Below are 25,715 nucleotides of genomic sequence, written 5' to 3'. Positions count from 1 at the left end.
TCCTATGAGGGAATCCATAATCTCGTAAAACACGCCAGTGTATGATATTTTAATGGAACGATCTAAATCTCACTTTCTTTTCAAATTGCATTTCCAAATGTTCTGTTTCTTTCTCATCACGAGTGCTGTTCCTTATTCCTGTAAACAATGTTGACATGTCATGATAAAGACGTACGGACACAAAAAGAAACTGGTACACAGGGCGAGACTTTTTACATTCCAGTTTGGGGTTTTGTGGTAATGCACTGAAGTCTAGAGAGAGACCTCATCTCGTCATGACAAAGAAGGCAGAACATTTGCGTCACATGCAAAGTGTGCTGCAATAGTGCTACAACATATCACATCCACTTTGCTGCAAAACAAGCCTCTTTTCTATTGTAATTAGCTTCACAAAATCTAGGGCTATTTGCCTGTCAACATCTCGCTATTAGGCGGCAAACAAGAGTTAAAACAAAGTGAAAAGTTGTTTGTGTCCATTTTTGTACCAGTCATGGCAGTCGTAAGTGATGAAATCAAAGAGACGAACATTATAATTGGTCGTATATCCAGATGCACAGTGCAGTCGACAGTTTTATAGGCGTTTTAAAGTCAACTTTGGTTTCTGGATCGCTGTGGTGGAATGATGCTGTGCCAGTAAAGTACGCTAGAACACGGTGACCTGCTGTGAACTTATATTAACATTTATGGATCGAGTAGATACGTTTATCCAAAGTAAGTGTAACAATATATCATGACACAAATGTGATATTTATTGTCGAGCTATGACGATATTTGATCTGTTTAATCATATCAGTGTATACACGTAAATTGTCTTGCTGCTTTGAGACGCTCTTAAGATTTAGCATTCTTGAGTAGCATTTTTTTACCTTTAATTTATTCTATACCAAACTTTTGAGAACTGTTCAGGTTTTGCGAATAAATCGTGAACTGTATATTGTGTCAAATTAACTCACGTGTGTCGTCTCGGAGCCCATCAAACCCATGACTTCCAACACAATGCTCTACGAATTAAGCTATAAACCACTTCGCCAGATCTGTTCTTTGCCACAGTTTCGTTTTCTAATGCAATTATTTTAAATCATACATATATAACTAAATCTTAAAGATTGAACATTTTGATTTGGATATAATTGGCTTGTTGGTTGTATTTTGTTTGAACTTCTGTTGAGTGTTAAAAAACTGAAAGAGGAGGTTGATCTGAACCAGCGTTGGACCAGCGTTATTTACATTTTACAAAGTGGTCTATTGAAAAACTACCCTGCATACTTCTTTTAGTGATTACGGTGCTTAAGAAGCAGACAGCATGATTCACAGATAGGATCGGCGTTTTTAATGAGATACGCGTGTTAAATATTTTGTCAATTTATTAGCGTAATGTTTGGTTTAAGCAACCGCAGCTATAACAATGCAAAAGCCATTCTTCCAAAGTGAAGATTTGTCTGTAGGTCACAATCCTCTGAACTGAGACTCCTCCGGGAGGGACGCTGGTTATCTTAGGAGGGAAATGATATTTTTCTCAGTATTCCTAGGGGAGTGTTTTGTGCCCCTCCGCTGGCGGAATAATGAAGCAATGAGATGAACCACAGCCCAGTGAATCATCTCTCTCCCTCTGTGGACCTGTGAAACTAGGAGTTGAAGGCCTGGAACATTTGGTCTTTTTCTGCTGGTGAAGCTATACACATGCGTATATATTACTCTATATTTTCTAATAATGTGTGAGACAGAACTGGTATGGGAAAGGCTTACCCCTGCCTAGAGGAACATTTTATTGCTCAAATGTTGCTCTTTCACAGCTCGGGAGTATAGTTTCTCAGTTTCCGATGCAAGTGGAATGAGGCCACAAATGGCATTCACTGAATTAAACTCTTAAAGGGATACTTCATCCCCAAAATGAACATTCTGTCATGTCATGTCCCCAAATTACTCGACTGTAAAAAAAAATATTCTGTTAAACTCAAAGAAAGATATTTGATAAAATGTTAGCAACTGAGATTTATGGGACATCAAAATAGCTCAATTTGTGTTTAGCAGAATAAAAATCAAACAATACAATAATGTTTCCTACTATGGCAGTCAATGAAAAAATGTCTCAGAAGTGTCATTTACTAAAAACAATTATAATATCTTACTTTGTGTTCATCATAAATATGTTTTTTATACAGATTTAGATCAGTTGCGAACCCTCAGGGCCCTCTAGGCCCTTTTTTGATGACCTTAACTATCGTAAAAAATAATAATAATCTTATAAAATACTATTTCCAATAAAAGCCCTCTGATTTTCCCTATTACTGGTTTAGATTAACTTGAGGGTGAGTCAATTATTTTTGGGTGGAGTATCCCTTTAAATTGAATGAGAATTGGTGGGGTCTCATCTATACGTGCCAGTTGGCGACTTTATTTTTGATGTCTCCCTGTAACTCCTTGGGTAGATGTGCCTGTCGCTTAGTCTGAGACAGACGAATGTCTAAATTTTGAATTAACTGTCGTCACCCAAACACAAATAATATAAAAGTGCGTTGAATATTAAAACGTAATAAGCATCAAAAGATGACAGATTGTTTAAGTGATCATCAAAAATTCGTTTCATATTTGAACTGTTGTGAAGTGCTCTAAATACCATTAAGAGTTAATGGGCAGGTTTTTAATGGATAAGTTTTACCGACCGACGGGATTTACTGCCTAGGAAACGAGGTCATTTCGAATGCTGAAATGCGTCAACTAGGCCTGGATATCAAAAACTATATATACAGTATGTGATGATGATTTGGTGAACCCTCCCACCGTCTTCTAAGTCTACTTGTTCACAGTGACATGTTTCCTCTGATGGAAAAAATGACTGTTGTTTGTTTTGAGTCATTTTAAAGCCAATACGTACATTTCCTGAAGACACTCATACGGTTAAAAACATTCTTTACTGTCCACCGTTCCTGTCCATGCGATATATACACGCAAGTACCCGCAGAGATAATGCCACCCACACACGTATAGAAGAATCCATTATGTGACTAATATCCCAACACCCCACTGTGTCTCAAAACAACAGGGGCTTGTGTGCATGCATGATCAGCTCATTAACACACTTTAATGTCTAATCAGACAACGTTTGCCACGCCGACAGAAATATCCACCAATCACTGAAAAATGACTATCCGATATGATCTCCAAGCACATCCAATTGAATCAAAGCGTAGCCAATAGAAGCTATTTCACAGTCCACTGATCAGTCAAAATGCAGATCGTACAGGGACCAACGACAAATTAGCACATCTCAGATGATAAAAAGAAGAGACGTTTGCAATAGAAATCTTTGAAATAGAAAATGTGTATTCATGTTAATTTGAAGCTTTTTTTAAATGTACATAGTGTTTGATTTAATGAGTGATAAACCATCAAGTAAAAATACGATGTATATATTTTATATATGTATGTGTGTGTGTGTGTGTGTGTACAATGGGAAATTATTATTGTCATTATTTGCATTCTTTTTTAAAACTAATTTATTATTAATATTATTAATAGCAACCGATCTGTACTTCCTGTTTATCTTGATTGACAGGGGTTCCGTCCAATCAACAGTAACTCCCCCCGGTCACACAAAAGACCTACCTTTTCCGGTTTGACCGATTTGTCGTTGTGTTTTCTGACTTGTTATTTTGTTTCCTGAATTGTTGTTGTGCTTTATGGTTTGTTAATCCGTTTTCAGATTTGTAATTGTGATTCAGGATTAGCTTTTTGGCTTTTAGATTTGTTGTTTTGTTTGGCACTTTACGGCTTCCGTAATATTAACATGTATTTACATTTACATTTAGCAGACGCTTTTATCCACATCGACTTACAAAGAGTTTCGGGGGGCAATAAGTGATATGTCATACAGGAGCAATAATACAATATGTGCTAATACAAAATTACTAGTTTCAACAAAAGCTAGACCACATTAGTGTACCTTTTTCATTTGTCTGTCAAGTATTCACAGAAGAGATGGGTTTTAAGTAGTTTTTTAAAGGTTGTGAGAGATGTGGTTGACCGGACCGAGTTGAGAAGAATGTTCCACCAGGAAGGAGTTGTGAGGGAGAATGAGCAAGGAGTTGTGAGGGAGAATGAGCAGGAAAGCGATTTAATGCCCTTATGAGAAGGCAATTCAAGATGCTGCTTGTTTGCTGAATGGAGGGTTCTTGCTGGAGTGTAGGGGTGTCTGAAAGTATGCCGGTGCAGATCCAGTGATAGTCTTATAGGCAATAATTAGCGAATCTGATCCGGATGAAAAGGGGTGTCACATGAGCCCTTTTGGGCTGTTGGAAGACGACGCGTGCTGCTTTGAAACATCTGGAGTGGTTTGATAGCCTTTGCAGGAAGACCAGCAAGGAGAGCATTGCAGTAGTCCAACCTTGAGATCACCAGGGCCTGGACAAGGAGTTGTGCCGCATGCTCAGTGAAATAGGGTCTGACCTTTCTAATGTTGAATAAGGCATATCGGGAGGATCGTGTTGTCTTTGCAATGTGATCATTGAAGGACAGTTGATCCTCAAATATGACTCCTAGGTTTCTGGCTGTTTTGGAAGGAGTGATTGTGGTGTTGCCAAGTTGGATGTTGAGATCATGCTGCACTGTGGGATGTGCCGTAATTACGAGCAGTTCTGTCTTGGCAGGGTTCAGCTGGAGGTAATGCTCTTTCATTCAAACTGAGATGTCTTCTAGGCAGGCTGTTATGCGAGCGATAAGTGGTATTGTCTGGGTGACACGAGATGTAGATCTGGGTGATGTGATACGAGAAGCCATGTGCCCGTATGATGGGTCCCAAGGATGTCATTTAAAAAAGCAGAGGTCCAAGCACCGATCCCCGAGGGACCCCAGTGATCATGTGGTGAGCAGTGGACAGTGAGCCCCTCCACGACACCCTGAAGGATCTTCCGGAGAGGTTGGATTTGAACCAGCGGAGTGGCGAGCCTGAGATTCCTAGAGACAGGGTTGCTAGCAGCATCTGGTGATTGACCGTGTCAAACGCTGCAGATAGATCAAGAAGAATCAGGACAGAAGATTTAGATTCTGCCTTGGCTAGCCCCAGTGCTTCTGTGACCGATAGCAGTGCAGTCTCAGTGGAGTGGTTTGTTTTGAAGCCAGACTGCTTTTCAACCATACGCATGTATGAAGTCAGTCTTGTTCACAGCAGACTGGCATTTCCAGAGACCCACAGAGAGAGACAGAGGTGTAGAAGTGGAGGCGTGAATGGGATGGGCATGAGAGTGAACGCAACAAGCATTGGGTCTTGGGCGAGATCACTCTCTGTGGTGGGAAACAGGAATAAACTGGAAACACATGATGTTAGTATACAATTAAATAAAACAAATCCTGAACGACTTGAATTGGCCAGGGATCAAACAGCGATCAACTAGCTCCGTGCTTTTAAGTGAAAAACTATAATGTCTAGCCGTAACGAGCGGCTGACGGCAACTTAATGTGACTTCAGTAACACAGTACTCAAACGGAAGAAATAAAACGCTAACACCTTATCACTCAGTCAACGGGTAATTAAATAAATAAAGTAAAACAATCGTATCTTAAAACAGGCCAGTTCAACAGTTAAAACAAGGTAAATAGCAGACCTACGCTCCACTGCAGACTACTGATGACTATTCGCTTCGCTTTTTAGGATTGATTTCTTAGGCTTACTCAATTTGACCTATATTTCACAGTTTCAAAACATGACACACATCCTGAGAGTTCGTAGGGGTCTTCTCAGTTTTATGTCTTCAAGCATGTTGATTTTGCCACACTTTCATTTCGTATGAATCTTTAATCACATTTTTAATCTGGACAAAACATTAGCATCTCAATTTTTTGTCCCTCAAATGATTGTGCAGATGCTCACTCTGCTGTACATATCATAATCAGACTAACGTTCTCTCTTTCTCTGCAGAAATTGAAAAGATTCAGAAAGATGAAGACAAAGAGGATGAGAAGTTCATTGATGTGGTCATTAACAAGAACATGAAACTGGGCCAGAAGGTGTTGATCCCAGTAAAACAGTTTCCCAAAGTGAGTATGACGGTATATTTTAGTGTTTGATCTGGTATAAATAGCATCAACAGTTCCATGTTTTATGTTTTCATATGTGTAAATGTGTATGTATGTATGTATGAATCAATTCTATAAAATCACTTTGAATGTGTATTGGACTGAGGAGGCTTCCCCAGTTGAGTCATGATTCCTCTCAGGGTTTCTTCCTCGTCAACAGTATACATGAGTAGACTTTTTTGTTTACACACAATACAAACTTTGACAAAATACTAAATGACAGTTCATAATCTGTTCTTTGCACGACAAGATTTGTTTGTTCACACATGACCGTTACGTTTATGGGTAAAGCTTTATTCTGTTGAACACTTACTTTTGCAGTGGCTGCGAAATCGTTGATTTGTTAAAATCCAGATGACTACACGCAGTGCGGCGTAGGGCCATAATCTGATGACTCTGTAAAATCAAAGCAGAAATCCTTGGCGTATGTCATTGCGGAGGACAAGTTCCTTTTCGCAGTTGATAGCCTATATGTCTTTCAGATCTTCCGCTCATGCAGTCATGCATAAAAAGCACTTCATGGCACAGATGCATTTTAATAGCAACGCGATTTTGATATTGAACGAGACGCAGGGCGATTCCAGCAAATGGTCCTAATTTCCATATTGTTGCTGTCGAGTGTGTTATTTGATGACTTTTTTCTTTCACAGATGTGGAGGTGATAGTGACCTTGAAGGCGGAGTATCACATTATCATATCTGTGTGTGTGTGCGTGCACATGTGTGTTTATGTTTTCCTAGTTCTCCAATCTTGATATAATGGATTTCTTTATTTGCATGGTTCTTAATTCCTTTTGTGAGAGAGAGAGAGAGAGAGAGAGAGAGAGAGAGAGAGAGAGAGAGAGAGAGAGAGAGAGAGAGAGAGAGAGAGAGAGAGAGAGAGAGAGAGAGAGAGAGAGAGAGAGAGAGAGAGAGAGAGAGAGAGAGAGAGAGAGAGAGAGAGAGAGAGAGAGAGACACAGACACACAGAGAGAGAGAGAGAGACACACAGAGAGAGACAGAGAGACACACAGAGAGAGACAGAGAGACACACAGAGAGAGACAGAGACACACAGAGAGAGACAGAGAGACAGAGAGACAGAGAGACAGAGAGAGAGAGAGCAGGTGTTAATGTCAGACTCTATTCAGAAAAAAATGCTTTCTTACATAGTGAAAGAGTTTTAGATAGATATGATTAAAACTAATTTGTGCGTGTTTGAGGTTTTCACTAAAGAAAGGCAGAAAGAGTGAAGGAGAAATAATAATATTACATTATGAGAGAAAAGCACACACATTTGTTTTATCATATCACTGACTTTTCATTACCTTCTGTTGTTTTTATATTGAGCTCGTGATATTTTCTGCCCCTGAAACGAACCCTCAGAAAACCTTTCTGCTGCTTTACATCTCCATTGTTTATTATATTTATTAAACTGCTCTTCTTATGGGGGCCGTTGGCTTCCAACAATGTAGCTGATTTCAGGTTTTACTGCGCATGTGGGAACATTTGGTTCTCACAATGTCGGCAAAACCTGACCACACGCACGTTTACGTGCTTGTTAACTCATGGCATGTTTACTGATGACTAGCGGATTGTTTTTCAAGGGTAATTATTGAAGTATACACTCCCATAGTTTTAACAAACAAATTAGCTTATTTTTCATGACAAAATGACCCTGAAAAGACACGCACATGCATTTAAACACACACTGTTATATCACGCTAACATTTAAACCAACAATTCATGCCCCTACTTGACAACAGATGGACTGAATACACACATTTGTACACGTACGCACACAGTTTTGAACGCAGACACACACAAGTGCGCGCAAGCACATTCAGAGAGTGTTAATGTGTGTATGAGCTATTTTTGCAGAATATGTGTAAATGGGTTCTGGGGATCCCAGAGGGAGTGTGTTGAGGAGGGTAACGCATTAAACACACACAAACTTACACACATACTATCACCGCCCCACCAAAAATACACACATACACATTACCCCCACATTAGAGCTCTGTTACCCAAACTGTGCCCAACAAGTCCCAATAAACGGGTACACACGCATACACACACTTGTGTTGCGACTGCCATCGCTCTAGAGACAAAGATAGAGTACCATGATGTTCCTGTAGGATGTTCGCATACTTGCCACCATACCAGTGCTATTTTAGTATCTTTATGACTTTTATTATTCTATAGGAAAGTAGAAAAGAGATGCCGAGAACAGCACTTCTCTCACACGTTCACCTCAGTTTACCCGCTATGCCACCACTCCTCCGCTAACACACCGGTGACACTCGGCGAGCTCAGGTGTCTTCTCCGACCTCAAGGTTTAATCGCACCACATCGGTGACTGACAGCATCTGCTGATGCATCGGGTATGTCATAGCGAGACAATTTAAGACAGCCGTTCGGAAGAAAGGAAGATTCCGATGTCAGGTCTAGTAAATGAAATTTCATCTCGGAGCTAAAAGGGATGTCAGCGCGCGGGAGCCCTCACCGTTACGCCGGCAACGATCGGCCACTTCAAATAAAGCAATTATCGGCGGCGGAGCGAGAATGCCAGTGTAATGTCACACGGCGTCGCGCTAAACAGATTGTCTTTGACAGGCCTGATGACTGTAGACACTAATGTGCTGTTTAGGGCTTCAGACGGCTACTGGGGAAGACAAATTCAATTTGTCCGATCTGACAGGTGAATGCTGAGAGAGATGGAGGGGGGTGTGATGAATCTGATTGGAATAGTTTTACTTCTAATCATCACTTCTAGCTTTGTTTTTACTGCATACGAGTTCATAAGAAATAACACTGTTGGTTTCATACTACGGTTGCTGGTTTCATCTTTCGATGAAGTAATAGTTGACCAAAATATTACAATTCTACACACGCCCAGACACACATTTTTTTCAAACGTACAGAGCAAGACTGATATTTCCATTAAAAGATAAACAAAAGTAGTTTAATATATGACACATGGGTTTCTTTGTTTTTGAGAAAAATGTGATTCTGCATTAGCATCAGGACACTATCAGCTAAAGGATCGCTAAATTGCCCTCATTACCTGATGCAATCTGCAATTAAAATGAATTCATAATGAATGTCACGGTGAGATATATAAAAATACACCCGTTGGGTACTTTATCCTCCGTCCATCTTCCGTAAGCATTAAAAGCTTCGACATTTTCTGTGTTTTATCAGATAACTGTTATTATCTTTTCCAGAGGATGTTTTTGTCTCAATACGGTACGGTTTTCCTCAAGCAATGGTGATCTTTTTTGAAAAAATGTTCAAATCATTCTTTGGGTATGAGATTTAAACAAACTCCCTAACCAAGAGGCCATCCACATGGAGACGCGTTTAGCTGCATATGTGCACATTTTGTATCGTATCACGCTTCGGATGAGGATCTGAAAACGACACCCTTGCTTTTGAATGTGTACAGCCAGTCTGTATATTTTCTGAAATGATGATGTCTTCAACCCGTAATGCAAGGTTTATGGGTTGTGGCTAGAAAGGATAAAGCTACGGGCGGAAGTCCATGCAAAATCTCGCCATAAAATGACAATAAATTACATCAGCTAACGCCTACACCTACACCTACCCCAATCCTAAACCTAATCTTACAATAATAAAACATTTTATTCAACTATTGTCAAAAATCATGTGGTATTGAAGTGCGCATGCCCAGTGGAGGTAGCTGTAACCTTTCTAGCCACAACAAGGTTTATGCGCATGTTCCAAATCTTCGTCTCCGAAGATTTGACATGTAAACAACATCGTTTTCTTGAGATGATGCCGTGTTTACGGAATTTAAAGGAAATAAGATCAGAAAGAGAAATCTCTGGCTTCGCATGGATGTGGGTCCAAGTTTTCTACTGATTTCTTAAAGTGATAGTTCACCCAAAAATCATTTACTCACCCTGATGTCATTCCAAACCTGTATGACTTTCTTTCCTTCCGCAGAAAACAAAAGAAGATATTTTGCAGTGCGTTGTTTACGTGTCCATACAGTAGAAGTGAATGTGTACCGGCGCTCTTTGGTACCAAAATATCTTCTTTTGAGTTCTGCGGAAGAAAGAAAGTCATACAGGTCTTGTAAGTAAATGACGACAGATTTTTCTTTTTGGGTGAACCTATCACTTTAAAATTCACGTATACGTTTCCATTTATTTTAAACCTGTGTATTTTTGTGTATACTCAATCGTGTCGATTTCATCACTTCTGTGTGTGTTTTTATTCGGGGAGGAAGAGCACTGCGTGTTTTTTAATGTCTGTGCGAACGCTTTCGGTAGCGTTTGAGAGCTTTAGAGCTTACGTAAATCCTCACGCAGCTCGCCGTTGTGTTTAATGTTCAGATTAAGGCCCACGCTGTCATTTACAGGCCTTAATATCATCAGATTACACCATTAAAGAGCAGCTAAACAAAACAGCCTGTAAATAACATCCGTGTAATGAAAGCGGCTGAACGAACAGCCATTGACTGCAGCAGAACATCTGAGGCTCCTAAGAACTTTTTAGAGATAACGTACCTAAAAATACAAGAATACTGGCCCCTAATGAGAAAATAAAGCTCAGGTGACATGTTACATATACAGTATAATTCAACATGCCTCAATGTTATCTTTCAATACAAGCTTTCAATATTAATTTTGAATAGTTGTATATTAATTTCATTTACTTTTCTAGAGATTCTTGTTATTCGCTGCAATTTCAATGTTATTTCCACTGTGTTGCCAGATCAGTCATATAACCCTAAAAGTTGATTATGAATAAATAAGGACAAATCTAAATTGCCTACATGTTATCAAAAGCCTTTCTTGAGACAGACGCATCTGTGATATGATTTCATAAGAAGTGTTACAGATTTTCTTGACAAAACATACAGTATATTATGAATAATGTTGAGTAATAAGGAATAATAATAAATACCATAAATATAATTTTTTTAATCTATAAATTGTGCTATATATATAAACTTGCCTTGCCTTGTACAGACGTATAACTTAAGTACATACTTTGTATATTATGTGAATCAGAACTTGCTTTATCCTTTACTGTAATTCTGTATTTGTGATTTTAACATTCACTAACCGCACTCTCTCCGTTTCAAAAACAACGCTTTGTGGTTGAGGAATATCCAGATCGGGTCAGGTGTGCTGTGATGTTTCTCCGAGGTCTTTATGGGTGGCAGGGTTTGATCTTGCGCTCAGCGGTGAGATCTCTAACAAGCCCAGACAGCAGGAACAGCTGAAGCGTTTTAACAAGAGCGACACAGAAGCCCCTCACCTCCTCTGCACTTTACCACAGCCTCTCTGGGCTTTTGCTTGAATCTTTCCATCTCATTTTTCTTCCTCTTGTGTCTTTGATCTTTGCCACTCGTTTCCACGTGAGCGTAACGTCTGATTTAGAGCGTGTGTCGTGTTTTAGCGAAGCCTCTCGCACAGATGTGAGGTGCCCTTGTATAAAACACAAATGCAGGTTCTTGGGGTTTGTGTTTGTGTGTCTTCGTTGTTCATTCTGTTTAAACTTCTGACGTTCATTTAAAATGTATTTTGAACAATAACTAATGCTAAGCTAATGCTAAGACTAAAGTGTTCATTACTTACAATTTCACTCCAATAATCGTGTAATTAGAAAATAAAGGGTCATGGTTAGTGGAATTGGATGGCGATTATAATAATTAATTTTTATTCATTAACTTTTCATTCTTTTTAATGAAGAATGACTTCCCCCCTCTTTCTCTTTTTTTTCTGTTTCTCTCCTATAGTTTAATTTTGTGGGTAAACTCCTGGGTCCCCGAGGGAACTCATTAAAAAGACTACAAGAGGACACACTGACCAAGATGTCCATCCTCGGCAAAGGATCCATGAGAGACAAAGAAAAGGTATTCCTCTTTCTCTACATTGATGGACTTTTATTTATGTATTAGTTTCCTATATAATCCCTCTGCGCTGTTAATCTAACTGTACGGCACACAAAGTGATGGCCACGGGGCTTTTGTCTCGTTTTTCAACTCAATGTCTCATTGTCTCTGCTGTCACCGGTGGGAAGCAATCTGAACGATGTCAACCGCTCGATCGATAGTTTCTGATGAGCCCTCCCTCGTCCTCACCTGGAGAGAGGGAGATAATGTCACAAAAAATAATAATGCAAAGCTAAGCGTCTTATCAAACGGAACAAAAACGGGAAACATAGGGACAGAGAAACGGATAGAGAGACATCACTGGTACAGTATCCCACTAAATCAGCGTATCATCTTATTTAAAGTTCTCACTAAAATAAAACATGTCACCCTCGAGGTCTGTATAAATGTTGTTGTTCCGATGGACACAGAGAAAGATATTTGGACGAATGCTTTGTAACCAACAGTTTTTGGCCACCATTGACTACCATGCTAGGAAAAATGTCAATGGTGGCCAAGAAATGTATAAGGCAAATTTTTCCTACTATGGTACCTTTACAATTATGTTTTAGATTGTGTGCGACTGTGCGTGTATAGTTGTTGGTTCTGGGATGTTTCTAAGTGCCTCTTCCAGCGGTCATGTAGAGACATGCATGTATTAGCATGCTCGCGTTCCATCGACTGTTTACACAAGCGCTCTTTTTCCCTTCAGACAGCTCGTACAGAACTCGGGATGTTCTGGAAGGTTTTATCTACTAATTGGCCGTGTTGTTATTGACTGCCGCACTGCTCCGGTCGTGTCAGAGTTTGGTGAACACGATCTCTGTGGAGGAGAGAGAGCTAGAATCTTGCCGTGTAAATTGGATGTGTTGAATTCTGATTCGCACACCTGTCTGCTGGGCTTTCACTGAGTTTCCTCTGCGATGTTGCGGAGAGCACAGATTAGCTTTAAGCAAATCGTTCCTTTTGATGTTCTAGAATTCGCAGAAACGAATTTTACAGAACATGTCAAACATCATTGATGGTAAACATACGGTAAACATCCCAAACCCAGGGGATGCTTTTTGGAAAAGGTTTAGTGCATTTTGGAAATATACTGTACAGGATGGTCCAAAGAATATGAGATCAATTAGAAAATTTGGATTTCAAAATGTAATTTAAACCCAGAGAAAAGTAAAAAGGTAACAAGAAGAAATATGTAATGTTAGCTTGAGCGCATGCTGTCGAAAATGCTGATTTAGTCTTCATTTTTTCTTATTGTTTTGCGGATCTTATACAATATTTAAATGAAAAGTCCAAAATCAAAGCTTTGTGTATATCAGTGTAAATATTTGTGTTCATATAAACACTCTCACTTTTAATCCTCAATTGCTGATCGACAGCTTGGCAGTAATGGAGAGGCTCAGAGATGACATCTTTTTTGTAGGCTAACCTGGAATATAAGATCTGTGGTTATAGGGTTTATGATGTTTACACGTTTTGTCTATCGAGCTAATCTTTACAAATTAAAACCACATTTGTTACTTTTGAAGCCGAAATACAATCGGCAGAAGTAAAAGCTAACATGATGCTACACAGACTAAACTTAAAGTCGCTTGATATCAACGTCACCACCAAGCCTCCAACCACTCTTTCAAACGTTATTTTTTTTAAATGTGTTCCCTGGTAAGAATTGACTCTGTAAATTAATCCATGTATACGTTTTAAGAGATTTGTGCCCATGTTGTTTTATTTTTTTAGCTTTATTTGCGCAATGATGTCTAAAGTCCCCGCCAAAGGAAGTAGTCGCTTTTAGCAACTTGCTAGCAACCACCGTTTTTAAGACACAATAAGGCTTTAACACATCACAAGCGGGTTAGAATTGGTATGTTTTCTGTCATAGAATACAACGTGAGAATATTTAGAGGGTTTTGTTTACCAAAAATTGTTTACCACAAATCTTTGGGCGATTTAGCAAAAACTCATTCAAAAAATTAACAGACTTGGATCGATGGAACCGGAAGTCCTAAAATGTTTACTCTCTCTGAGCCTCTCCATAGTAAGCCATATTACAGGATTTGAAATAAATTATATGTGGACATGGAGAAAATTGACCTTTGACCTCCATGTTAGTTAGTGGAATGTGATTCAGGAGAGATGTCCTTAAAGGGATAGTTCACCCAAAAATTTGAATTCTCTCATCATTTACACAATTTCAAGTTGTTTCAAGGCTGTAAACATTTATTTGTTCTGTTGAACACAAAAGAAGATATTTTGAAGAATGTGGGAAACCAAACAGCTCTGGGGCACCATTGCCTACCATAGTAGTTTCTTTCCTACTATGGGAGTCAATAGTGACCCAGAACTGTTTGGTTCCAAATGTTTTTCCAAATATATTTCTTTGTATTTAGCATAACAATAAAATGTTTACAGGTTCAAAACAACTTTAGGGCGAGTAAATGATGACATATTGTTAATTTATGGGTAAACTATCCCTTTAACAATCCAAAGCAAACTCACATATACATCTGGCGCCATTCTTTCCAGCTAATTCCTGGTGAATACAATTAAAATCCTGTCCTAATTTTTTTTGGAATACCTTCTTTAATTATTGTGGAAATATGTCATATTAAAGAAATAAAAACACACACAAACACTCACAAAACAGTCCATTACTCCATCTGCACTGTGTTGACCTCCTTCGACGAACAGCAGATTTGAGGAGGAAATTAGCATCTCATTTTTCTTTAAGAGACATGATTAACTGCATGACATCAGAGGAAACGCAAGAGACATAAATAGCACATATTTCCTCCAAATGAGAAACTTGACAGCGAAGGAATCTTCACTGCTTCTAAAACAAAAAAGAAAGCGATGACACCCCTGCACATTGGCGAGATGTATGTCTGACAGGTGGGCTGATGTCATAACATCCTATGTGTCTGTCTCACTGTGCTTGTTTAATTTTGCTTGTTTTGCTTTCCGGCGGTGCCGGATACATCCCCGCTCAACCAGACTTAATGGCCAAGTGTTAATGGATTTGCATTTGTAATTATAATTTTAATTGAATTTAATATGCATGGCGAGCAGTTTAATCATTTATTATATGTATTTATTCAAATCTGGTATGTACGTGACATTTCGAATGTGGTATTTCTAGCAATAATTACAAAAAAAGGGGCTATTTCCTTTTGGGAGATTTTTTTGGACATTCAGGTTAAATATTTAAAAAGAATTAAAAATTAAAAAGTCTTCAGCAGAAATATAAAAGAAAGACGTATCACATACATTTTTAGTTTCTTAGTGGCTTCAGGGGTAGTGGTAGTGCACAGCAGTGGCAATGCCAGCGTCCCGGGTATCATTCCAGTGTACAAGCAAAGTGTCAATCTTAAATGCGCTGTGCATCGCTGTGAAAAAGTATTAGCCAAATGTATATATGTTAATGTTTTTCATTTCAAGGAGGAGGAACTCCGAAAGAGTGGCGAGGCAAAGTATCATCACCTCAATGAAGATCTTCACGTTCTGATCGAGGTCTTCGCTCCACCTGCAGAAGCATACGCGAGAATGGGTCACGCGCTGGAGGAGATCAAGAAATTCCTTATTCCGGTACATCTATGCATATGAGTCCTCAACCGAACGCCAACAGACCATCAGTGTCTTATTCTGTGTGCACTTTAATAATCAAATTATTTTTTGAAAAATAATTTCATATTTTTAGTTTATACAGTATAGTTTATTTAGTATATACTGTATGATTTGTTATAACTTATAAAAAACATTACACAGTATAATTTAATATAATACATTTATATTTAGGCTATATTTAGGCATCAAGGCTATTAAAACTGGGGCTTTTTTTATCTGAGAAGAAATAAAAATATACAATAAAATATAAACCTTCCACAGTCAACATTTCCATATAATTCAATTGTTTTTAAATTGTGCACATATTTAAAAATATATATTTGTTATTTAAATGATGTCACTAACCCCTCCCCTCCAACAACCTGGTTCGGTTCTGGTAACGCCCACATCTCAGGTCCGATCCCCTTTGCACTGCTTCCTGTATCACTAATATTCTAAAACAATACATAAATCCATATTAATTCATTTGAAATGTACAATATGACGATTGTTTTTCACTACACCATCCGCTCGCGCAGAAGTACATACACAATGTGTCCTGTTGATCTAAATTATGTTTTAGTTTCGCGTGGCCATATTGTTTCTCAATGGATCATTACATCACGTTACAGCTCATTAACTATTGTCGTGTGTTGTTTATCGTACAGGACTATAACGATGAGATCAGACAGGCTCAACTGCAGGAACTAACGTATCTGAACGGAGCCTCGGAGGACGCGAAGGTTCCCGCTGCGAGAGGAAAAACAAGCGCGCGCGCACGAGGAACGCCGGCGCCAGGAGCGCACAGGTGCGACAGCAATTTTGCGCTCAAAATGTTCGTGTATATTTGACATACGTATTTCTTATTGACTTGCCACCTGCAATACAAGATGAATGCCATTAATAATGCATTTGCTGAGGGCAGGCATGAGCAAGCTTAATTTTTTTATGTAAATGAGGCTTGTTACATTTACATTTAGTCATTTAGCAGACGCTTTTATCCAATGCGACTTTTAGGGAAAGAGTAAGTTATTATAGATCGTGCCATTTACAAATCTCATTACTCTTTGGCTTGGGCAGTTAACATAACACCTACAAAAGCAGGTGGTACATTTTTTATAATAGATGAACTTGTCTATCGTAATGACGACATGAAGATGTTGATCGACGTAGTTTTTACATTTTTCAAAGATAGCTACGATGATTTAATGTTTGCGTTATTGCATAATCTTTGTAGCTGCAGAAACCCCGCTAAAAAAATCACGGCAGTGCGTGTAAATAAACCGTGTTTGTTTGTACACATGCGCATTCGGGTTTCATTATAGCAAAGTGAGAGCATGCAAATTCGAAACAACAGGAACGCATGTTTAGTTAAATTATGTTGTTTTATTTGCTGTCTAATAAAAAACTGCAGTGCGATTTAATGCTTTATAACTGTGTATCCTCACATGGATTGAGCTTAATGCATTTCCATAAATCTGTCTCATTAATGGTGGAGAGGATTTCAGTCAACTATCTTCTATTAGAGTGGAATATCGAGTATATTTCATTTAGTCAAAGATATCTTAACAAGCTTCTGTACGTCAGCTGTCATATTCATACATAACTATTAACTTTTTAAGTGGAATATTGTTTGTACTTTACTAGTCAATGTTTAAACATGCCTACTTATTCTTTAATCTTTCATATTTCATATATTTTCATTCAATTTAGCCATCTTGGTGTAAGTGTATGTTTGTACTCTGCTGACTGTTATTTCTGCTCTTCTTTATCTGCTCTAAATAATGTAACTTGCGGTTTCTTTCATAGAATGATAATTTTGCTCCTCCGTAAACCATTAATGCATGTTTGTGCACAAATCTAATTTCATTCATTTGATTACTCTTAATGAAGAGAACTTTATCATACATCAAGTGTGTCTATATTTTAACTGTAAATGTTGAAATATAAGCTATGGTGACTGCTTTTCAGGGGTAGGGGAGGGGTTCCTCCTCCTCATGCTGCAGTTCCACGTGGGGCGGCGCCCAGAGGAGCTCCGCCCAGCAGAGTTCCGTCCAGCAGAGCCAGGGGCGTTCCCTCACAGAGAGCAAGAGGAGCTCCGCCCCCAGCAGGATACAGACCTCCCCCTCCGGTGGTACAGGATACATACGGTGAATATGTAAGTGCACAAACGTTCGTATATCCTGAGATCGTTTCCATCTTATGCATTATCCTGATTTATATTTTCTTTATGCAGTATGTACCACAGACAGTGTCCAAAAGCTGAAACAATTGAAAATTATAGTGTGTTAAAAAGAAAATGCCAAATGCATGCAGATTGTGCATGCTTTGTGTGCTAACATGCTCACAACCACTTGCGATAGGGATGAGAGTTCACTGATGTTGCACCAAGACGCCATTTTATGATGATGTGGTATGTTTTAGATACTGCTGTGTGGTTTTTGGCATTCTACTAATCTCGGTTTGGCTGGATTTTATTTTGACTCTGTTCATAAAGGTGTGTTTGGGAAACCTGTTGCCAAATAATGAATGCATTCTGTTTGGTGATGCCACTGGAGATGGAAAACTTCCACTTTGTTCATTAATTTAGTAATTTTACTCTGCCCAGACAGGAAGAGTGAACTATTATATATGTCTGTAATGTTTTTTTTATTGTCGCCATTTTTCAAATGCGTAAATGACATAAAACAAACACAACAGCCGCATATGGAACGAATAGTTTTCCAACACTGCAGTCATTCATCAGTCGTAATGGAACAGCACGTGGGAAGACCGCCTTTTGGAAACGTCCTAAATCATTTCATCTGCTTGATCTACTTGTGTTTTTCTTTGCAATTACGTGAAATAATTGTCTTATTTGTTCCCGCGTCTGACACCATTATCGATTTCCTCTACTGGGAGTTTTAATTTATCAGCGAGAGTTGCATAACATCCACTTCAAATACGTTCGCCAGACCCTCTCGATGTTGTGCGTCTCTGTGCACTTTTGGTTCGGTTGTGGCATGTTTAACAGATGGCGGGCTCGGAGAGGTGGGTGGAGCTGGCGCAGTGCCCTGCAGTGGCCATATCTAACCACATCTGACAGGTTTATTTAGAGGTGCCCATTCCTACGCGCTCGGGTCAGAAGCAACGACTCCACCACCAGCTGTTGCCCATCATTCCGGTCGCCTCGAAACACGCGTCTGTGCAGGAACCTGAAACACGGCAGCGATCGTTACATCTGTGCGATGATAAATCTACATCTGACACATTGAATCAGTGTTTAGGTGATCTGCTACAAAGACTGAATTCTTCGAAATATCCAGAGAAGCGATGAGTTTTTGTCACAAAGAACATTATTAGCATCATGAGATGTCACTTAGAGATCTTGTTTACATTCACACTTACCAGATGCTTTTATATTTAATGCTTTTTATAAAGCAAATCATCTCCTTTTTCAGTTTCTAGGTTTGCATCGGCCAGCCAATCAGATCTGTTCCCTGCCAGAAAAATACTGCCTGATTAATATATCTGACCTGAACACAGTCACATCTGGATCTGACAGCCAGTTGATCAGATTACGTTGCTTATCGTGTTCTGGGAATTAACCGAGGTCAGCGGCAATAGCCTCTTATGCGATTTTAAAACAGCTTTATCAGATTACCTGCGAATCAATGAGCCAAAATACATTTCCAGTCGTGTTTGGTGGCGCAGGGGGAGGATCTGCTAGTCCTTGATGCGCAGTAATTGCATCTGAACGTCGCGTTGGTCGGCTGGATGTTTTTGGTGCTGCGGCGATACCCGAGTCCCTCTCAGCGGAGGCTTGTAATAACTTTATTAAGCCTTGTACCTGTATTGTGTTCTGCTTTGTTTCTTCTCATGGTATCTCTGAGCTCTTTCTTCGATGCCTTTCGCTTCGGTTTAGTCTCATGATTACGTAGCAGGATGCTGTCTCTCCTTCCATTCTGTCGATGTTGTATTATGAATGCACGTGTCCAGCAATGATGTTTCTCAAATTGACAGTATATGAACCTGTTTTTTAAGGTGGGTGTAGGGTGTAACGCATGGACCCTCTTTAAGGTTCTTGAAATTGCTCCTCTGAGCTGTTTTGTTCGGTCTATTCATGCCAAGGTTAATTTCAGCAACCATTGTTTTTTTTCTATTTGAAGTAAAACCATGTTAACCCATAAATGAACCATGCTTTTACTATATGAACCACAGTTATGATATTAGTAGTAAAACTATGTTTATGGATCATTCTCTTAAAGTGATAGTTCACACAAAAATGAAAATTCTGTCATCATTTTTCACCCTCATGTCATTACACACCGTTATGACTTTCTATCTTCTGCAGAACACAAAAGAAGATATTTTGAGAAATGTCTTTGTGGTTTTGCGTTAATGCAATAGATGTCAATGGAGTTTGATGTTGTTTGGTTCTTTAAAATATCTTCTTTTGTGTTCTGCAGAAGAAAGTACGTCATACTGGTGTGGAATGACATAAGGGCGTAGAAACATGAGGACGCTCAAATCATTTTCATTTTTCAGTAAACACTCACAATCCACAATCACGCACAGGTCATTGTATATTTGTAATTGAATGCGCGAATACATTCTGAACCGTTTGCATTGTAAAATATATTTGCATTTGCTGATACATTTGTCAAGGCAAATGCAAACAACGCTCATTCATTTGTGCATTTGAGCAGATTGTGTACTGAAGACCAACCGCTAGACGCTGGCATAGAAACGTTCGCAATTTACATAGTGAGGATTACATCTAATACATGAAACATTTCTTATTGTATAACAAGAGAGAGAGAGGCAAAGCATGAAATTTCATTAAATTCATAATGTCGGCCGTGCTTCCGCCTCGTAGATTCACTCGCACTACCTGAATACCCATAGATCACTTGTGTTTATGCACTTTTTCGCAGAGGTCCGTGATAGCTTGTGCGTTTATGACTTCCCTCAGTTTGATCTCCGGGCCCTATCCTGGCGTTATTTGCAGTCAACACTGGCGTGATGTTCAGGATTTTCCCAGTTCCTCAGCATCTTTCTGCTTCCTAATCCCGGGATGTCATCTGATTGTTTTAAAACCACAGAATAAGTGCTTTGATGGATGGAGCGAAGATGCCTCCTTAATCTTCGGCTTTATTTATGCTGATGTTTGATTGTTTTCCATTCTGAAAAAAGTTGCTTTTGAGATGGCATGCGCTCGTTTGGCTTGAGCTCACGAGTTTGTGTAAAACCTGAAGATCTGTGTTGTCTGGGCGTGATTAATAATGGTTTCAACAGTATATTTTGTGGAAGCAAAGAAATCAGACTTTTTATACAAACATTACCATGATGAATGTCTCAAATTAGCTTTTGAGGAGTTTTCTTTATTGTGTTAGTTAGCTTTATTTTTTGGAGTTATTTTTGCTTGATTCAAACAACCCAACTGCAGTTTTATTTATGTTCCTTTTCAACGCACAATAAAAAAACATGATTTTTGAAAGCTGTTCCAAATGAACTCTTCTTTTGTTTAGTGACATATTTATTTGTTTTTGTTCTGTTAACACCCATGCTAAATCTTAGCATAAACGTTAAACTCGAGATTCAGGTTCTTAGTTTTTTTCCAAAATGATAAGAACTATAGACCGTTTCACGCCAGGACTGCAGCTAACTTTTGTCTTGTGTCTTATAATATAACTATTTATATTATTTTGATTTATGTCAATAATTTTGTGTTGTATGTTCAATTTATAAAATAATACATTTGTTGAATGGGTCCTGTAATTTGGTCGCATTTAAAGAAACCGTATGGCACTGGGGCTGGGCGATGTGTTTAAAAGAATTATCGATAATCGACTTTGAAATCATCGTGATATCTGATAATATATTGTGTGTTTGACTTCATGCAACGTTGCGCAGACGATCAATCTGCGGATACAGACCGGGAGGGAATTCGTTCTGACTGCATGGGCATATGAACATTAACGTTCACGCTAAAGCCTTCATCGCATGAAACATCGTCACATCGCTCAGCCCTATATGCTACACTGACATCTAGCGGTCGAGCTTGGTATCGCAGTCTAAAATCATAATATTGGAGCGACAAGTTTAGCCAAGTAACATTTCTTCTCGGTTACTTTTGATTGTTATCAGAAATAATCCACAGGCGCTCTATTGTTTGTTAATGTGTACTGGAAGTTACGTGCAGCTAACGACAGCGCACATGCGTGGAAACATTTGTTCCCTTTCTGTCGGTCTCTCGACGTTGTGTCGAAGCCGACAGATGGGGTTCGCCCTTGAGAACCAATCGTCTCTGACTATTTTGAAAAGGCCAATGAAATTGGCGAATGAAATTTGCATGCCGGGCTCCGCCCCCGGATATCCGGGTATAAAAGGGGAGCCGGCGTGCTCATTCATTCACCTTTTGTTCTTCGGAGCCTTCGCATCTGATGACATTCTTCGAATTGCCGATTTCTACGACGCGGTGCAGCGGAGATTCCCCTGGGCGTCCTGGCAGTTCCTGAGGTATTTTTCTAAAAGAGCAATTTCCTCAGCGTGGCATTGCCCGCTGATCTCTTGGGTGCAGTACACTCATCGAGGACGGGGACGGACACGGTGGTTGCCGCAAGTGTTCGGGGGTCCGATCACTGTGGCAGCCTCGTGGATTCGTCCTGCCCGCACGGCGCGCGGATGGCTATTCAGACGTTGCGTCACTGCGCGCGGATGGCTAGTCAGACGTTGCGTCACTGCGGGCGGACGGCTATTCAGACGTTGCGTCACGTTGGCTACGTTCTGTCAAGAGCAAGCCACCACCTCGTTTGCTTCCCGTTCTGTGACCGCAGCGGCTACGGCCCTGCCGTCAGCGGCGGCGAGCAGCGAGGGTGATGTGGGGATTATCGTGAGCGTTAATCCGTCAGCCGGTCGGCTCGCGGACCGCTCGCGCCCCGTCTCGCTTGTTTAGCAGGTCCCCAAGGATGGTCCTAAGCCATCTTATTCCTCAGCCACGCGCTCGGACACGAGCCGTGGAGATGAGGTGTCTCTTGCAACATCGGAGCGCGACCTGCTGGCATCAGACTCTGGCGATTCCCTGAAGCTCCCTCCCTCGGGAGGTCGAGCACAGGTGAGAGCAGACGTCAAGATGTCAGCCATGCTCGCTCGGACCGCCGTGAGCGTCGGGTTGCGGTGCAGCCCTGGTGCTCGCGGCTGGGTACTCGCACATTGGGCCCGGCTCAAGTGCCAAGTTTTACCGAGCTGCATAAGGAGTTCAGTAAGACCTGGAGCGTCCCTTTCGGCGCGCTTCCGTCTAGCTGACTCTATCGCCCTCTCTTCCCTCGGGGCGGGGAGGCAGCTAGGGACTATGTCAATGCACCCTGGGTGGAGCATGCAGTCGCGGGTATCCGCAGACGGCGGCCACCTGGGGGGCTTGACCTAGACTCACCGTCCAGGGCATGTAAGGTCTCAACATCTCTGGTGTTGAGGCTGGCAGTGCCGTGGACCAAGCTGCCTCCACTCTTACGCATGGCCTTCCTGCAGGCCAGGGCGCTAAAGAGAGCCCCACGGGGTAAGACCGACCCAAGTAGTGCCGCCGCCGACTGGCCCTCCGGGGACCGCGGTGGCAGCGCAGGCTGGGTCGGACGATGTCCACATCAGTGGCCCGGAAAGATGCCTCGGACCCAATCTTGCGCAGGGGGGCGATGTCGAGAAAGGCCACTTTCCCGACTCCCCTCTCGCAAGGTCGGCTGATTGGTGGCGCTGTCAAGGACTGCTCCAGCAGCCTTTTGACAGTGTAGAAACAGACCGGCCTGCTGTGACCCGGCCGCCTTTCGGCCGTCGAGGTCTCGCACGTGGTCTGCCCCCAGCAGCCCTGGCCTTCTCCAGCGTCGACTCCGGTTCTGGTGCCCCCGCAGGTGGCCCCCCGGAGGAGGACGTCAAGAGAAGGACCACCTAGAGAGATTGAACCATCGGGCCCGACCCAGCCTGGGTTGCTGGATGGTCGGACTGGGGCGGTCCCTGCCGCGTCCCAAACACCTTCTGGGCCCCTTCGGGGGCCTGGTGCCCGCCTTCTCACAAGGAGAGGTCTCTCTCTGGGTCCCACTTGCAGCCGCTCTCACCCTCTGAAAGATGGTGTTCGGCAACTCGACGTTGCGTCGTGGCGGCACGCAATGACGAGTATAAAGCAGCCCTCAGCACTCTCGCTTCGACGGTGCGTCGAGCTGCGCCATCGCCTGGCAGGTGATTTAGCGGAGCCGTTCCCCCCGGGGAGAACAGCACTGCTAGTCATTGAACCAACCCCCGCGGGTTGATGAAGTAGATCGCAGCCCCCCCTGTGAGGTCTCTGGGTGCTTGGTTAGCATTTCAAACCATCACGGTGGCTGGGAGTGTGGTCCGTCTCGGCATTCGATCCAGCTCGCCAGACCTCCGCCGGACTTCAGGCATCCTCTTACCTCAGCAGAGGCAGGGATGTTCCTGTGCTCCAGGCCGGGGCTGCCACCCCTCTGGCGAAGGCGATCGAACCGTCCCCTCGGCCGAGATGTCCAGTGGCTTCGACAGCCGCACTTCATCATCCCCAAAACCAGGGGTCGCTGCATACCTTGAGCAGCACCTTGCAAGGGTGCCGTTCGGGAGGCGCAGAAGCGCGTCCTGGTGTCTGTCAGACGCCAGGAGTGGTTCATGACAACTGACCGCATACTCTCATGTACAGTTCCCTCGGCACTGTCGAGGGGCTGGCATGTCAGTAAACGGGTCAGCCGGGAAAAAGAGAGCAGCTCTCCCTGGCGCGGAGCTCCCCCTTTTCCTGGTAGAGAACTCAACACTGTCTCCATGACGGCGTGCTCGCTCACGAGCACGCACAGTCTGTGCTGAGCTGCTTGAACTTTCAGGCAGCAGCCAGCGGTCCCCTGAAATCAGTTTCAGAGGCTCCTGGGCATGGTGTCCTCGGGGGTGGCCTGTCCCCCTCGGGTTGACGCACATGGGACCGCGACAGCACTGACTACAGAGATGAGTTCCCTGGAGAGCGTGGCGCACCGGCAGTAGGCGTATCGTCATTACACCTGCTGCCGTCGCATCCTAACCCCGAGCAGGTCTTGAGGCCGGTCGTGGAACGACAGACGCCTCCCTACGGGGTGCGGGTGCGGTGTGCAATGGGCGCGCAGTGTCGGGTCGCTGGACGGGCCCCCGCCTGCGTTGGCAGATCACTGCCTTCAAGTTGCTAGCTGTCCTGCTTGCACTGATGAGGCTCCGGCCTCTCGTGCAGAGCCAGCATACTGGCCCGGACAGCACGACCGGCGTAGCGTACTAAACCTCAGGGTGGCACTCGCTCGCTGCAGTCATCGCAACTCGCCCAAAACGCCTCCTCCCGTGGAGACAGCAGGTGGCAAAGCCCCTGCAGGTCACATGCCCACCGGGCGTCCTGAACCAGACAGCCAAGCGCTCTCTCGTCAGTTGACACCCCGTGGGAAGTGATGACTCCACCCCTGCGGGCTGGCCTGGGTGTGGTTTGGGCGGGCACAGGGGGACCTGTCGCCTCCCTGAACACCACCCAGTACCGCTGGGCATTCCTTGGACGAGGACCCCCTCGACACGGAGGCCCTAGCGCGCAGCCTCCAGTGGAGACAGCAGGTGGCAAAGCCCCTGCAGGTCACATGACCACCGGATGTCCTGAACCAGACAGCCAAGCGCTCTCTCGTCAGTTGACGCCTCGTGGGAAGTGACGACTCCACCCCTGGTGGAGACAGCAGGTGGCAAGGCCCCTGCAGGTCACACGCCACCGGGTGTCCTGAACCAGACAGCCAAGCGCTCTCTCGTCAGTTGACACCTCGTGCGAAGTGACGACTCCACCACTGCGGCCGGCTTGGGTGTGGTTTGGGCGGGCACAGGTGGACCTGTTGCCTCCCTGAACACCCCCCAGTGCCGCTGGGCACTCCCTGGTCGAGGCTCCCCCCTCGACACGGAGGCCCTAGCGCGCAGCTGGCCGCGGGACAAGCGGAACTACGCTTCCCCCCAGTGAGCTTCATTGCGCAGGTCCTGTGCAAGGTCTGGGAAGGGAGTATCAAGTGCTGCTAGTTGCGCCTTACGGGCCCAACTACACTTGGTCCTCGGAGCTAATACTCCTGACGACAACTCCCCCTGGCCAAATCCCCTGGCGAAGGGCCTACTCGCAGGGGATGGACACGTTGTGGCG

At 42.5% G+C, this 25,715-nt stretch overlaps 1 protein-coding gene across 3 annotated transcripts in view; it reads left to right on the top strand.

Moving 5' to 3' along the window:
* The window catches only part of khdrbs3 (KH domain containing, RNA binding, signal transduction associated 3), an 86,792-nt gene that overhangs the window by 38,435 nt on the left and 22,642 nt on the right, over nt 1-25,715 (top strand). For all 3 annotated transcript variants that reach the window (XM_079485670.1, XM_079485669.1, XM_079485671.1), the window contains 5 exons: nt 5,915-6,033; nt 11,822-11,938; nt 15,395-15,541; nt 16,228-16,367; nt 17,531-17,717. In XM_079485670.1, the coding sequence (XP_079341796.1) occupies nt 5,915-6,033; nt 11,822-11,938; nt 15,395-15,541; nt 16,228-16,367; nt 17,531-17,717 (710 nt within the window). The remainder of the gene's footprint in view (nt 1-5,914; nt 6,034-11,821; nt 11,939-15,394; nt 15,542-16,227; nt 16,368-17,530; nt 17,718-25,715) is intronic.

Source organism: Barbatula barbatula (genome assembly GCF_947034865.1).
Source record: "Barbatula barbatula genome assembly, chromosome: 21".
NCBI classification, from domain to species: domain Eukaryota; kingdom Metazoa; phylum Chordata; class Actinopteri; order Cypriniformes; family Nemacheilidae; genus Barbatula; species Barbatula barbatula.
The sequence above is the reverse complement of the archived record's forward strand: the minus strand, read 5'-3'. Positions and strand labels throughout refer to the sequence as shown.